Source organism: Stegostoma tigrinum, chromosome 42 (assembly GCF_030684315.1).
Source record: "Stegostoma tigrinum isolate sSteTig4 chromosome 42, sSteTig4.hap1, whole genome shotgun sequence".
NCBI lineage: Eukaryota > Metazoa > Chordata > Chondrichthyes > Orectolobiformes > Stegostomatidae > Stegostoma > Stegostoma tigrinum.
In genome coordinates, this window is record NC_081395.1 from 2,399,745 (window position 1) to 2,415,681 (window position 15,937).

At 48.0% G+C, this 15,937-nt stretch overlaps 2 protein-coding genes across 5 annotated transcripts in view; one reads left to right on the plus strand and one right to left on the minus strand.

Annotated features, from left to right (window-relative positions):
* Positions 1-10,071, minus strand: part of LOC125449451 (dual specificity protein phosphatase 10-like) — a 65,001-nt gene extending 54,930 nt beyond the window's left edge. Inside the window, exons 1-4 of the mRNA XM_059641481.1 lie at positions 9,746-10,071; positions 8,664-8,814; positions 495-1,148; positions 77-461 (exon numbers count right to left, since the gene is read on the minus strand). Coding sequence (XP_059497464.1) covers positions 77-461; positions 495-1,148; positions 8,664-8,814; positions 9,746-10,071 — 1,516 coding nt within the window. The remainder of the gene's footprint in view (positions 1-76; positions 462-494; positions 1,149-8,663; positions 8,815-9,745) is intronic.
* mark2b (MAP/microtubule affinity-regulating kinase 2b) overlaps positions 9,980-15,937 on the plus strand; it is a 147,377-nt gene continuing 141,419 nt past the window's right edge. For 2 of the 4 annotated variants that reach the window (XM_059641673.1, XM_059641674.1), the window contains exon 1: positions 9,980-10,794. In XM_059641673.1, the coding sequence (XP_059497656.1) occupies positions 10,750-10,794 (45 nt within the window). In that variant the 5' untranslated portion in view covers positions 9,980-10,749. The remainder of the gene's footprint in view (positions 10,795-15,937) is intronic. The other 2 variants (XM_059641669.1, XM_059641670.1) reach the window with 2 other exon arrangements.

The window sequence follows — 15,937 nt, forward strand, 5'->3', positions numbered from 1 at the left end:
GAACAAGGCAGTGATGAATATCTCATAAGCGTACACAAGAGATCAGTGGAGAGCAAGACCGACTGGCAATCCATACCTCGGCCACCTCGCCCATCCCGGTCCTCCCTGTGGATTGAATCCAGGATCAGGTGGAGAGATGGTGGAGTGAGGGATCTGCTGGGATTTCTGACTCTTGGCTTGGAGCTGCTGGCCTGCTGGGGCCAGGGTGTTCCACATGGTGCCTTGGCCTCTTGGCTCTGAGACAGGAGGTCAAAGACGGTCATCCCCCCGTGGTTGGGGATACCCCTCCCTGGGCCCTCTGACCAGCCGATCCTCATGGCACCCTGCAGCTGGTTTTTGGTGAATTCCACCAGGTTGCGGCAGTCCAGGATGACAGCCGACTGCTGCTGGACCTTGGTGCTGCCCATCTTCTTAGCTAGCTCCTCAGGCCAGATGGCGCGGGTGTTGTAGCTGTCCTCCTCCTCCTCTTCCTCCTTGTTGTCCACCTCCTCCACCTTGCTGACCTTGGAGGTCCGGGGATTGTAGGTGACAATGGGGTCACTGCTGCAAAAGCTGCAGGAAGAGCTGACGGACCTCAGGGAAGGGTCACAGGTGAGGCAGCTGATGGCCTGCAGGCTGGGCATGCAGCCCACTCTCCGGAGGGCCGGCCCACAGCCCAGGGTCCTGAGGCCAGCTCTGCATGGCAGGCAGGAGCTGGAGACTGACTCCTCACGGCTCACCAGCTTCCAGCAGCCCCAGCAGCTGCCCCTCAGAGGCTTCATGGCACTCAGGCAGGAGGGCACAGGGCTGGGTAGACAGGCACCCAGACACGTTTGGGATGCCCCCTGCCTCTCCTCCGAAGGGCTGCCCTGCTCCCTGAGACTGCGCTGCTGACCAACCAGGGAAGCCTTCCTCAGGGATGTGAAGGAGAGCTGTAAGCTGTCTGCCTTGTGTGGGGGCAGACCCACAGTGACCCTAATATCCAGGGGGCTGCTGTCCACCGTCTGTGGGCCAAACTGCCTGCTGCCCTCAGCCAGCGCCTGTGCTTTCTCCAGCCCCAGAGTGCGGTCTGTAATCTCAGGGCTGTCCAGGCTGAGGGACAGATGGGTCTTCTCCACACGTGCTGTCTTGTTGAGATGCAGTGCCAGTATCTGGGGCCTTTGCAGTACCTGAAATATCAGCCGTTCATCAAAGCAAGAAGGAGGTATCGGAGATTGCAGAGAGCAGAGACAGAGGGAGGGAGCAAGGGAGGAGGTGGGGGTGGGGGCACAGCCAAGCAGCAGGATGAATGCACAATGAAGACTGACTGATGCAGACAAACAGCAATCTCTCGCTCATTACAGCAGCGACTGACTCACAGAACATCCCCAGGCCCCCATTCCTCTGAGGCAGAAGCTCAATGCAAATCTCCCTGGAATGCACCCAGGCCGCGACAAAGGCAGTGGGATGGAGGGAGGGGAGGGGGTAATGGGGGCTGCCCAGGCTCGGGGGGAAGAGATCAGGGGCCGACTGCCTGAGGCCAGGGGCTCGGTGTCCGGAGTAAGGGGTGGGGGAGTGGGATATCTGCCAGGAGTGACCTGTTCAAGGGTGGGGGTGGGGAACAAGGGTATTTGTATGGGGATATGGGGAATATGGGTGTGTGTGGGGGTGATGAGGGGAATGTGCGTTGCGGGGGTGAGAGATATGGTTGTGTTTGGGGGAGTGGGGGGAATGTGTGTGTGTATGGGGGAATATGGGTATGTGTGGGGGGTTTGGAGAATATGGGTGTGTGTGGGGGGAATGTGTGGGGGTTTAGAGAAATGTGGGCTGGGGGAGGGTATATGTGTGGGGGAGTTGGGGAATGTGTGTTGGGGAGGGGTTATGTGGTGGTTACTGTGTGTGGTGGGTTATGGGTGTGTGTGTGTGTGGGGTGGGGTTATATGGATGTGTGTGTCGGGTAGGGTGATATGGGGGTGTGTGTGTGGAGGGTTATAGGTGTGTGTGAGGGTGGGGTGATATGGATGTGTGTGTGGGGGTGAGGTGAAATGGATGCATGTGTGGGGGTGGGGTTATATGGATGTGTGTGTGGGGTGGGGTGATATGGGGGTGTGTGTGGAGGTTGGGGAATGTGCGTGTGTTAGGGGTGGGGAATATTGCTGTGTGGTGGGGTGGGGAATGTGCGAGTGGGAGTGGGAGAGGGGAATGTGGAGGAGTTGGGGAATGTGTGTTGGGTGAAGTGGGTATGTGGTGGAGTGGTATGTGGGGGCATTGGATATGTGGGATGGGGGCTGTGTGGGGTGGGGTCGTGCAATGTGGGGCAGGGGGTGCTGTGTGGGGCGGGGATGCTGTGTGGGTGGGGGTGTGCTGTGTGGGGTGGTGGGGCTGCTGTGTGAGGTGGAGTGTACTGTGTGGGACAGGCAGGTGCTGTGGGTGCAAGGGGGTGTTGTGTGGGGCGAGGGGGTACTTTTTGGGGCGAGGGGGTGCTGTGTGGGGTGGGATTGCTGGGTGGGGAGGGAGGGCGTGCATTGTGGGGGGAGGGCGTGCTGTGTGGGGCGGGGATGCTGTGTGGGTGGGGGTGTGCTGTGTGGGGCGGTGGGGCTGCTGTGTGAGGTGGGGGGTACTGTGTGGGACAGGTGGGTGCGGTGGGTGCAAGGGGATGCTGTGTGGGGCGGGGGTGCTGTGTGGGGTGGGATTGCTGGGTGGGCTGGGGGCATGCTGTGTGGGGAGGGAGGGCGTGCTTTGTGGGGCGAGGGGGTGCTGTGTGGGGTGAGGTGGTGCTGTGTGGTACGGGTGGGTGCTGTGTGGGGTGGGTGGGTGCTGTGTGGGGCGGGTGGGTGCTGTGTGGGGCAGGGGTTGCTGTGTGGGGCAGGTGGGTGCTGTGTGGGGTGGGGGAGGCTGTTGTGTGAGTGTGCAACATCTGGGGCCTGTGGATCCACCAGTGACAGAGATGTCATCAGTAGTGAATCAGAGGCTGCTATCCAGAAAGTTACATTCACAGCAACCAGGAAGTGGAGGGGGAAGGGGACAGCATGGGGTTGGGGGTTGGTGGGGGTGCGGAAGTGGAGGGAGATAATGTTGGGAAATAGGAGGGGTGAGTGGGATGGTGGTAAGAGTAGGGGGGTAATAAGAGGGCGAATAGAGGCAATAGAGGATGGAGAGGGAAGATGACAGGGATAGAGGGAGATGGGGGGGGATCAGAAGGGGCAATACTGATATCCTCCTGTAATTTGCTCCTTATTCTTTGTCTCTCCTTTACCCTGGAACAGGTTGAGATCTTTCTGTACCCTCGCTGCCCCAGCTCTCTGGGATTACGTCCTGGTTAAGCTCCCAGTCTCAGTGACTCCAGCCAATCTCCACCACCACTGGGTGTCCAAGATAATAAAATGTGAGGCTGGATGAACACAGCATCTTGGATCTTGGATTCTCCAGCATCTGCAGTTCCCATTATCTCACCACTGGGCGTCACTGCTTCTCGCTGTGTCTGGTGGCCCTAGTTTATTGTCACTTGTATCAAAAATCCCTACACTGTGGAAACAGGCCCTTTGGCCCAACAAGTCTACACCAAACCTCAGAGTATCCCACCCAGACCCATTCCTGAACACTAGGGGCAATTTAGCAATGCTAAATCACCTAACCTGCACATCTTTGGACTGTGGGAGGAAACTGGAGCACCCAGAGGAAACCCGCATAGACATGGGGAGAAAGTGCAAAACTCCACATAGACAGTCGCCCGAGGCTGGAATCAAACTCAGGTCCCTGGCGCTGTGAGGCAGCAATGTTAACCACTGTGCCACCATGCCCTCCCTTTTGGAATTGCTTTGTTCTGAGAATTTTGGAATTTCCTCACTAATATTCCTGGGATTTTCCCATCCTTCTCCCTAGTTTCCATAACAGGATACAGGGAGAGAGGATTTGCCAGTTCAGGGATTTTAGTTCCTCACCAGGCTGCAGGTATAATCAGCTCAAGTGCCCAGAGAATCACATCCATCATAAGGATCATAATCCTGTCTACACTACAGCTGGGTTTGCTGCACAGAACCCTATCAGGAACACGTACCAGTGCCGTTTCCTGCATCACCCATTCTGACCAAATCAGAAAAGATTTACAAGGATGTTGCCAGGGTTGGAGTTATTGGGAAAGGCTGAATAGGCTGGGGCTATTTTCCCAAGAGCATTAGAGGCTGATGGGTGACCTTGTAGAGGTTTATAAAGTCATGAGGGACATGGATAGGGTAAATAGCCATGGGTAAATGATCAGAGGTGCAGCTACAGTGGACAGCCAGAGAGTTTTCCTAGGGTGGAGCTGGCTATTACAAGGGGGCATAGCTTTAAAGTGAGTGGAGGTAGATTAAGGGTGTCGTCAGAGGTAGGTTCTTTACTCAGAGAGTTGTAGGGGCGTGGAATGCATTGCCGGAGAGGGTAGTGGAGTCAGCCTCATTTGGGGCATTGAAGCAGCTATTAGATAGGCATATGATGATAGTATAAGGTAGGGGTGGAGGTTAGATAGACCTTAGGATTAGGGTAAAAGTTTAGCACAACATCATGGGCCAAAGGGCCTGTACTGTGATGTACTGTTCTATGTTTTATGTTTTTTTCCCCATGGTATGGGAGTCCAAAGGGAGGTCACAGGTTTAAGGTGAGAGGGGAAAGATTTAAAAGGGACTTGAGGGGCAACTTTTTCACACAGTGGGGGTGCATGTATGGAATGAGCTGGCAGAGGACGTGGTGGAGGCTGGTACAATTACAACATGTAAAAGGCATCTGGATGTGTCTATGGATAGGAAGGGTTTAGAGGGATATGGGCCAAATGCTGGCAAATGAGATAACACGGTGTGGAGCTGGAAAAACACAGCAGGCCAAGCAGCATCAGACGAGCAGGAAAGCTTGACGTTTTGGGTTGGGACCCTTCTTCAGAAATGCTGGCAAATGAGACTGGATCTATTTTGGATATCTGGACGGGTTGCACTGATGGGTCTGTTTCCGTGCTGTACATCTCTGTGACGCTACGACTTAGAGACACTGAGTTGTATCCTCTCACTCTCCCCTAACCAGGGATGAAACTGAAATAATCCTACAACCTTCCAGGATCAATTGCATTGCACATGTAAAACCAAGGAAATGTCACCAAAACAAAACAAGGAGGATGAGTGAGTGATGAATCTCCTCAGGCCTGCTCCCTTTCAATAAGATTGTGGCTGATCTGATTCCTGCACATTTCCACCAACTCCAGATAAACTCTCGCAACCTTGCTTATCAAAGTTCTATTCTTCTCTTCCTTACAAATATTTAAAGTGTCTGCTTCCATTGACTTTTGAAGAAGAGAGTTGAAAAAACACATGAACCTTTGACAGAAAATATTTCTCTTCATCTCTGCCTTAGATGGGCAATTGCTGATTTTTAAATAGTTGCCCTTCATCCTGCATTATCCCAGAAGAACAATAATCTTCCCTACACCCACCTTATCATCAGCTAAAATCAATTATTTCTTGTTGTACGTAGATACAAACTCACCTCACACTGAGACAGCGTACACAGCCTAACCTCATGCTGAGACAGTGTACATTGCCCTACATCACACTGAGACAGTGTACATTGCCCTACATCACACTTCCAGGGAGATTCCCAGGACTGGGCTGATTTTTACTGGGAAGCTTCCTAGGAGAGGGTTTGCATTTACTGGAGGACTCCCTGGGAGTGGGTCTGCGTTTACAGGGAGTGGGCCATCCTTTCTATGTTAAACCTGCAATTTGACACAGTCATCATGCTACAACCTGATCAATGACTAATGAAGGTTTGGCATATATTTGTCAAGTAACTGGAGTTAAAAATAAAATCTTATTTGGAGACACAAATGAGTGAAATTTGTGGCCTTCTTGATGGTGCGTCAGTGGATTATTTGAAATCTGGAAAGTCTTTGAAGGTATAGAATCAATTTTATACTTTCTAATTAAGCAGTTCCATGATGTTATTACACACCTCTGGAGCAGATGGGACTTGAACCTGAGTCTTGGAGACAGTAAGGACTATAGATGCTGGAAGCCACAGTTTAAAGGTGAGGCTGGAAAAGCGCAGCAGGTCAGACTTGGGAGGCGGAGCCCAGAAATAAGTAGAGGGAGGCGGTGGGAGTGGAGGAAGTGTAGGAGAGATGGTGATATGTAGGTGCAGGTGGTGGGGTATTGTGGTTGGTCTGTGGGAAAGGGGAGAGTTGGTGAGTAGGAAGGTGGACAGGTTAGGTCAGGTCAGGAGGTGGAGGTCTGGATAGGGACTGAGGCTGGGGTTGGAGGGATTTTCTGGCTGGTGAAGTCAATGTTAAGGCCATTGCATCACCCTCCAAAATTTCCGCCACCTACATTCAGACCCCACCACCAAAATGTTATTTCCCTCCCCTCCTCTGTCCACAGGGACCATTCATTCCGTGATCCCCTCATCAGCTCTATACACCTCACCAATTCCTCTAACACACCCAGTACCTTTCCCTGCAGCTGCAGGAGATTAACACCTGCCCCCACATCTCCCCTCTCACCTCCATTCAAGGTCCAAAACAATCCTTCCAGATCCAGCAGGGATTCACCTGCACTTCATCCAACCTTATCTATTGCATCCATTGTACCCGATGTGGCCTCCCCTTTATTGGGGAGACCAAACGAAGACTCAGTTCTCCCAGCCATATCACATATCCAGCTCTACCCCTCCTGACCTGACCTAACCTGTCCATCTTCTACTCACCTATCCATTCCACCTTTCCCACGGACCAATCACAATAGCCCCCTACCTGCATCCACCTATCACTAATCTATCCTACCCTTCCCCCAGCATCATCACCCTCCCTTCATTTCTGGGATCTCCTCCCCCTCCTCAGTCCTGATGAAAGATTTTGGTCTGAAACATTGACTTATCTCCTCCTTAGATGCTGTCTGACCAGCTGTGCTTTTCCAGCCTCGCGCCTACAGACTCTTGAACCTGGGTCTCCTTGGCTCAGAGGTAGAGACATAGCATTGAACTACAAGTACACTAAAATCAATTTTTAGTTTTATCTTCTAATCAAGCTGTTCAGCAATGTTGTTACAGACCTCTGTAGCAGATGGGACTGTGACCTTATAGAAATGATATAAAATCATGAGGGGCATGGATAGAGTAAAATAGCCGAGGGTAGGTAAGTCCAAAACTAGAGGGGCATATATTTAAGGTGAGAGGGGAAAGATTTAAAAGGGCCCTAAGGAGGCCCTTTTTCACATGGAGGGTGTTGTGTGTATGGAACGAGCTGCCAGAGGAAGTGATGGGGTCTGGTACAGTTACAGCATTTAAAAGGCATCTGGATGTGTAAATGAATAGGAAGGGTTTAAAGGGAAGTGGGCCAATGTTGGCAAATGGGACTAGATTTATTTAGGAATATGTGGTCAGCATGGACAAGTTGAACTATACAGCGTGACTCCTTGTTCAGAGATAGGGACGTTACCACTGCATTACAAGTGCACTCGAATCAATCTTTAACACATTATTTGCACATTGCATGTGGCTGTGTCCAGTTCTGTTGATTTTATAACTGTTTAGCCCATGGTGTTGATGGGATTAAGAACAGCCAAATTAGAAATTTGCCATTTATTCGCCAAGTGAACAACTTCATTGCTACATCCAACAGTTTATATCTGGGTTCCATTCTCAATTTTGAATGAAAAAGTGTTACAAAGAATTGGAGTACTGGATAGTATGCGTACACATAAGATTTAAACAAAGATAAATGCCGAACATTTAATATTTCCCACTTGTGAGAAGAATAACAGATTCTATATTTATAACTGTCCTGTGTAAAATTTCAGTTGTCCCTGATGACACATTCTAGGCCTGCAGTTATGCTGTGGGCCCTGGTGATCCTTCCTGAAACAGACCACATCCTCAAAAATTCAGACTTCAAAGACAACAGCAAACAGCATTCAGAGCAGAGAACAGTAGCTCCTACCTGATTGCAGTGAGAGATCGGCTGAGTGTCAAAAGTTACCAATTTCAGCCCGGCCAATGATGAGGACACTTAACAAATTGATTGATATTGAAAGATAAACCTTTTCTCATGACACAACCCATGAAGCAGTTATCTGGTTACCCTCCTGGCTGTATTGTACGCCAAAGAATTAGCTGATTTGTATATAGTACCCATTCTCAAATGGCAATGTGCTTTCGACTTTTGCTTGCAGAAGGGACTAGGTCCCAGTTTACTTCTGCCTCTATAAATTCTATTCTTTTAATTAATTCATTCATAAGATGTGGACATTGCTGGCTGGCCAGGATTTATTGTCCATCCCAAGTTGTCCCTTGAGAAGGTGGTGGTGAGTTGCCTTCTTGATCCACTGCAGTCCTTGTGATGTGGGACACCCGCATTGCTGTCAGGGAGTGGGTTTTAACCCAGCAACTCTGCATGATTGGTAGCTTCTTACTAGCGCTTGTAGCCATGGTATTTATAGGGCTCATTCTGATCAGGATGTTTAGAATAAGAGATACAGAGATGGTCATAACATTGAACGTCAAGAGGGAATGGTTTGATACTCTCTTATTGAAGATGGTCATTGCCTGGCAGTTGTGTGGCATGAATATTACTTGCCAATTAACAACTGTAAATTGTCCAGTTCTAGTTGCATTTGGATGTGGATTGCTTCAGTTTCTGAGGAGTCAAGAAAGTTGAATTTTGTGAAATCATCAGTGAACATACTTACTTCTGTCCGGGTGGAGGCAAGGCCATTTATGAAGCAGCTGGAGTCAACATCCAACTTTTTAATACTGTAATTAAAACGGTTGATCTGGCCATGGGCAGATTGCCATTTGTGAGATCTTGCTGTGCATAAATTTGCTGCCAGTTTTCTTACACTACAAAAGAGATCATACTTCAAAAAGTACTTCATTGGCTGTAAGGGACATCTGAGGACCTGAAACGCTTTTCTGATTCATTCTGTTCCAAGAGGAGACCAAACTGTCTATTCAATCTGATAAGAAAGATGAAGTCATTCAGCAGCTGTCCCATTGCAGACAGAGAGATACACAACTGCTGGTGAACTTTTATAAACCTTGCAGTGCAGAAGTAGGCCATCAGGGCCACAGCACCCCTCCAAACAACATCCCATCCAATCTCCAGAACCCAACATTTCCCATGTACCTAACCTGCACACTATGGGCAATTTAACATGGTCAATCCACCCTAACTTGCAAATTTTTGGACTGTGGGAGGAAACTGGAGCACCCAGAGGAAACTCACACATACACTGGGAGAATGTGCAAACTCCACACAGACAGTCACCAAAGGGTGGAATCAAACCAGCATACCTGGTGCTGTGAGGCAGCAGTGCTAACCACTAAGCCACCATGCCACTCCAGAGGGAAACAGTAAGGAGGAGAATTCTTCATGGCAACCTCAAACCGGTGTAAGAATTGAACCCACATTGTTGGCATCATTCTGTGTTACAAACTGAGCTATAATAGCAGTGGACTGCTAAGGCTGGAGATAATGATCTGATCCTCACCCCAAGATATCCCCGATGGGTTTGCAGGGTCACATCTCTCAAGTGCTCCATCCCCGGTCCCTTCCAGTCCTGCTCACTGCACCATTCTCCTCCTCCTCATAATGATCTGATCCTCACCCCAAGATATCCCCCATGGGTTTGCAGGGTCACATCTCTCAAGTGCTCCATCCCCGGTCCCTTCCAGTCCTGCTCACTGCACCATTCTCCTCCTCCTCATTTAACTGCACTTTTGTTTCTTTTTGTATGTTCCCGCCACCCTCTTTCCATCCTCCATCCCTTGCCAATTCCCCTTCAGTAGTGACATGAAGGGCATGCTCCGGGTCCCACGACGGCAGAAAAGACCGATAATCTCCGGAACAAGCCGAAAGCTGCGCTCGGGCTCCGAAAAGTGCCGAGAAGCACCGAAGGCGCTCCCCGGAAATGGGAGCCCGCGTCTGACGTAGAATTTCTCCGGAAATGACCGAAGATTCCCGAACGCGCACACCCCTCCCTCCCTGGGAAGGACGGGATGGCGGAAATCGCCGAGAGCGGTTAGGACGTGCAGGGCAGTAAGGAATCGTGGGGAGGAGGAGACGGCGGAATCGCCGAGGATTGCCGAAGCGGCCATCTTGCCGGGCTCGGGCAGTGAGAGGGAGAGTGGGGTTCCGGCTTTCTCGTCAGAGGCGAAAGTCCGGGCGCCGCCGGACACCGAGAGGGAGAGAGAGGCGGGGGTTGTCAATAGCAATAACCGGGGCAGGAGGGTGAGGAGGAGGGTAGTGGAGGGAAAGAAGCGGGTGAAAGTAAAATACAAATACCCGGGGCGTTTATTCGTGTTTTATGCCCCCGCCGCCCCGAAACCCCTGACCCCACAACTTTGCGGAGAGCCCCCACCCCGGGCCCCTAGAGGCCCTGAAGCCTCGGGGCTTGAGTGAAGAATAAGCCTGGCTGCGCCTCAGCTCCGCCGGTGATCACCGCAAATGTGAGGACGGACACCCCCCCCCCCCCAAACACCCAGCCGGAACTTTTATTTTAACTTTATTTGTTAATTTTAATGACCTCTATACGATTTCTTTTCTGCTGGAGTCTCTTCCCCGTCAGCACCTACCTCGCACCCTAACCCCCCTCCCCCCCCCCTCCCCCATTCTGCTGCTGATCAGTTTAAACTAGTTTGTTTTAGGGGCAGTTGGATGACACTCTTCGCTGCAAATATTCTCTAGATTTCCTTCCCTTTTATTTTAATTTAAAAGTTTTTGTTTCCTCTGTGTGTGTGTGTGTGTGTGGGCGGGCTCCCTTTCAAAGTCCAGAGATGACCACCAGAACACCATTGCCTCCAGTCAATGAGTCTGATCAGGTAAGTCCCTCCACACCTTACTGATCATTTAACCTCTCTCTCCAGTGTATTTTCTAGAAGTTGGTTGGTTTTGTGATTTATATTCACTAACTTAATTTTACTGTCACCAACTGGGTTTTGGGGTAAGGTCGTATATGTTGTTGTATTGGGGGTGTACCCCATGTTTACCCCTTCCCTGTAACTTTATTTTGCCACTGTCTTGTTTCTGTCATTACCTTTTAGATATCATTTCCTGGGAGTGTATTAAGTATTTGGAGGGGGGTCTCTGCTTCCCTCCTGTGTCCTCCACCTCGTATGTTTGATTCAGCTGAACATGGGACATTGAAGGTGTTGTTTGGTCCTTTGTAAATAATATTGATGGATTTTGTGCCTCAGTTCTCTGCCCCTTTTTGTCTTGAATTGGGCACCCCTCAACTGAGAGAGTGAGCAGGTTTGGGGGCAGTTGGGCGTGAGTGTGGAACCTCAAGTGTACCTTGATGTGTGTGGACCATGCATAGTTTTTGAGATCTGAAGTAAAAATGGAAAGCACTTGAGGAACTCAGCAGGTCTGGCAGCAACTGTGGAATAGAGTTAATGCTTTGCGTCCAATATGACTGCTCTCATAAACTGTTTGATGGTTTGTGGACAAGTGAGTGTTGTGGTTGAAGGCTTGGGAGAAGGGGGAGTGTTGCGTAGTTTCAGTTGAATTCTGAGAGAACTCATGGGAAGTGTGCATTGTCTCCCAAGTATTTTCTGTTACTGTTGGTAGCAGCATCTCTGTACAGTTTATGATGTAGAATCATTGTCTTGTACAATTCAGTGCATTTTAAAAAATAAACAAAGAGCGTTGATGTTTTATGAGTCATAAGTGAAAGTTGTTGTACCCTGCTCCCCTATCCGGGTGAATGTGGTCAAGCCGGAAGCACTATGTTTACATGTTTTATTTTGGTCAGTTGAATCTATTACTGAGCTAGTCTCTCGGGATGGGAAAGCAGTTTGAATGCTACAAGCAGACACAAAACAGACAAGCCTGGCTTGGTATTTCTCTTCCTTGGCAGCATTAATTAGTACAGTGTGTCCTCCAGGAAAAGGTACCTGGGTTTCCTTTTCAGTCTGAACAAAATCCACCACTGCTCTCCCTATAACTCTTTATTCCTCTAGTTAATGGCACTGGCAAGTAAGTACAAAAAAGCAAACTGCAGAATTTGCCCTGATTTCTTGGTTTTTCCCCATCTCCCAGACAGTAGCTGATTGCCTATTGCACAATGAACCTCTGATCTTCCTGGCCTGTGTAGTTTACTGCTTTCTCATTCAGTGTATCTTCCAGACCAGGGGTGAAGAGCTGGCAGAGTTTGATAATGTCTGGTTGGAACTGACTGAAATAAGACTGTTTGTTACCGAGTTCCAAATAGAATTAAAATATTCTATTGTACGTCACGGTAGAGATGGGTTCCCCATCAGGTGGATAATATTCAGTAGCCATACTCAGTGTATGACAAGTGTATTCCTCACTTTATAGCCTCACTGCTAACAGTCAATTGAACTGTTTTGGGAAGAGATCTGTGGAAATATATAGAACATTACAACACAGTACAGGTCCTTCGGCCCTCGATGTGCCGACCTGTCATACCGATCTGACGCCCATCTAACCTACACTATTCCATGTACATCCATATTCTTGTCCAATGATGACTTAAATGTACTTAAAGTTGTACTGGCAGGAAGAAAGTGCATTTATAGAATATATTTGGTAATGTCAGGACATCCCCCAAGTGTTTTACAACGAGTCAGGGCCTTTTGTTTGAAATGTAGCCTGTATTGTATGTTGGAACTGCAGTATTTGATCTATACACAACAGGATTCTCGGAATGAGGTGAATGAGCAGATCCTGTGACTTTGGTGCTGAATGAGCGATAGATATTGGTCAGAAAAATTGAAGATTGTTGCCTCCCTTCAGGGAGGTGCCTTGTGACGTCCCCTATCTGTCCTGTGAGGTCTTAGGTCAAAAGGCTGGGAGAGATGAAACTTTCCCCTCAGTATTACGGGTGCAGCGTCAAAATTCTGGCCTGTACAGCCCTCTGGTTTTGGTGGAACACAAGATGTGTAGAAAAAGTCCAATCGCAATGATGCAAGGAGGCCATTCAGCCCTTTGCGTACTGCTGACAGTTTGAAATATCTATAGATTTCTTTTCCTATTAGCTTGCATGGTTTCCTTTTCAAATCCTCTTTTGAAAGTTCCTTTTGAATTTGCTTTCTCTTCTTTCGAGCAGTATGTTTCTGATTACAGCACCTTTTTGCTTCAAAAAAAAAGTTCTCCATATCTCAATAAAAACCAAAAGAACTGCGGATGCTGTAAATCAGGACCAAAAACAAAGTTGCTGGCAAACCTCAGCAGGTCTGGCAGAATCTGTGAAGGAATAATGTTTCAGGTCTGGTAACCCTTCCTCGGAACCTGTCACTGGACCCGAAATGTTAACTCTGTTTTCTCCTTCACGGGTGTTGCAGGACCTGCTGAGCTTTACCAGCAACTTTGTTTTGGTTCCATTCTACTTATCTCCCCCTCTGGTACCTTTACTAATTTTCTTTAGTCTGTTTCCCTCCGGTGACTGGACAACCCCCCCCTCTTCCCCAATCCCAGCTAATGGAAACAGTTTCTTCTCATTTAGCAAATCCCAACCCTTCATAATTTTGAATGCCTCAATTGAATCTCCCCCTTACCCTTCTTTTCCTTCACCTTTTCCAATCTCTCCATATTAACAGATGATCCTGGAACATTATGCACCTACTGTTTGTGTGGACTCCAGGGGATCGCTCTGTATTTTCCCTAACTGGCTGATGGGCAATGTACCATAGCAACCAGGAAGATTTTTCTTCTCCCTGTTCTCTGGCAAGGTTGTTATGGATGTTAAATACTGTGGATGTTGTCAATCTGAGACAAGCATAGAAAATCCTGAAGAAACTCAGCAGGCCTGACATCATCTATGGAGAGAGAATCAGAGTCAACTGAATAAAGAGCAGTTGTATTTGTGACTTGAAAAATAAATTGTATTCTCTCTTCACAGATGCTGCCAGACTTGATGAGTTTCTCCAACATTCTGATGTTGTTAGGTACTGGGCTAGCATTCCAGAGACCAGGAGTGCAAAATTCTGCCATTGCTCATTGTGACTGAGTTCAATCCTCATTTTGAGGATTTGGTGTTCACCACAGAATGATGGTGGCATTTCTTAAGTTTTTTTTCCCTGGACAGTGCAGAGAGGAGAGAGGTCATGAATGTTACTGTTCTGGACCTAACCAAATGATGTAACAGCAGTTTTCTCTTCTGATCTCCAGTTGCTGTGTCAGTTGAACATGTTTCCCCAAAGAACCATCTGTACTTCTGATTATAATTAACAGTCGTCTTTAGATGTTTTCTAAATCAACCTGTTCGGAGATGATGTTGCACAAGCCTGGGACTTGAGCCCATCTTCCTAGCTTAAAGCTGTGAACACTACCACTGCACCACGAGGGCCCCTATCTGTATTTCTGTGTAGATCTGAGATTACCTTTCTCTGGTACTTAATCACTACAGTAACTATGAATTGTTGAATGCACTTGAGCTATCTGAGCGCTGAGTGAAATTGCCTGCCTTAGCTGTGTTTCAAAACAACTTGTTGCTTGTTCAGTGTCTTTACTGCTTGTGTCATGCAGCTGAGCTCCTTAAAGTTCCAATCAGAGTGATTTCTTCTTGGGTTTTCTGAGGTGAAACACCATGCTTCCGTACTTGCAGTTTCTGAGTGCCTCAAGGCAAGCAGCTTGTCAGTCTCTGAATAGGATCCTGTTAGTGGTAGATGAACCATCCAGGCAACATTTTCTGATAGTTAACCGCGCCCTGTTTTTGTTCATGGGCCATGGGTGCCATTGGCTCGACTATTTAATCGTGACCTCACATACTGACTAATCCACCTCCACCTGAGGCCTTCCTCCACGTCATCATCTGACTGTTATTGTCAACTTATTTGAAGCAATACAGATTGAAGTGAATAACCTACTGGTGTACAGTGTAGATTCCATTGTTATGATTAATATGTTAGAGAGCAGTGGCTCATTGAATAATTCCAGATTATGTCTTCTACAGCAGGACCAAGTCAAAGCACATTTTGACCATGATTAAATTAAACAGCTGGACAGGCTCAAGGAACTGAATGGCCTCCTTGCATTCTTCTGTGTGAAAATATAAATTTCAGCTTACCTTTTAAGTTGTTTGATTCCACCTCGTACAATTTGATGACCTGTATCTTAAGCTGTCTAACTGAGTGCATTCATTCTGACAGCTCTCTCCATTGGTTGGCACTTGGAACCTTCCTACCCATATCCATGGCCTTCAATCTTGAAGTAGCACAATCATGATTTTCTTGACCTGTGCTCCTTCCTACTGTGCTGGCACACACCTCATCTATAGCTCAGTGAATGAACCATTACCTAGGTCTCTGGCATGCATACCCATGTCTGGAGTGTTTGAAGGGGCAGTTTTGGAAGGCCATGGTCTTCAAGACTGGGAAATGATCCTGCAGTTGACCTCATCTTGTACACTAACACAACCCTTTCATCAGTAATACTACTGACTAATGTACTCACTTCAATATAGAACCTCTGTATTTTCTTTCTCCTCATTTTTTACGTCTCTTATTCCCTTTCACTATGTCTCTCCACACCACCTTTACAGATGTTTACAAACATATCTTTTGAATGAAACTTTTTGTCCCTGTTCAAAACCTTTTTGCTATTTGTTCTTGGTGGATGGATTTGATATGGAAGCTGGTGAGATAAATGTAAGTTGTGTCTTAGATTAAATCCCTCTTTGAGATGCATCCTCTGCCCTGAGAGAGACAGACTGTGGCAAATCCCAGTATGAAGTCTTGGTCATTCAGGATTTTTAATGAAAAAAGACATTTCTTCCAACTGTCAGATACATTCGTGACCTGAACCAATTTACTTGTAGAGTAGGATCTTTCAGACAGGGCCTCCCAAATGCCCTTATTTAGTCTTCACAGAGACCTGATGTCTTCTCTTTTATCCTTTTCTGATTGCACAGAGTCTCTGATTTTTGGCCCCCATTTACTGCAATGACCCCCGGCTCTCAGGCTCCTGCATTGGATCAATCTGTGTCAGGAAACTAAAGCAAAA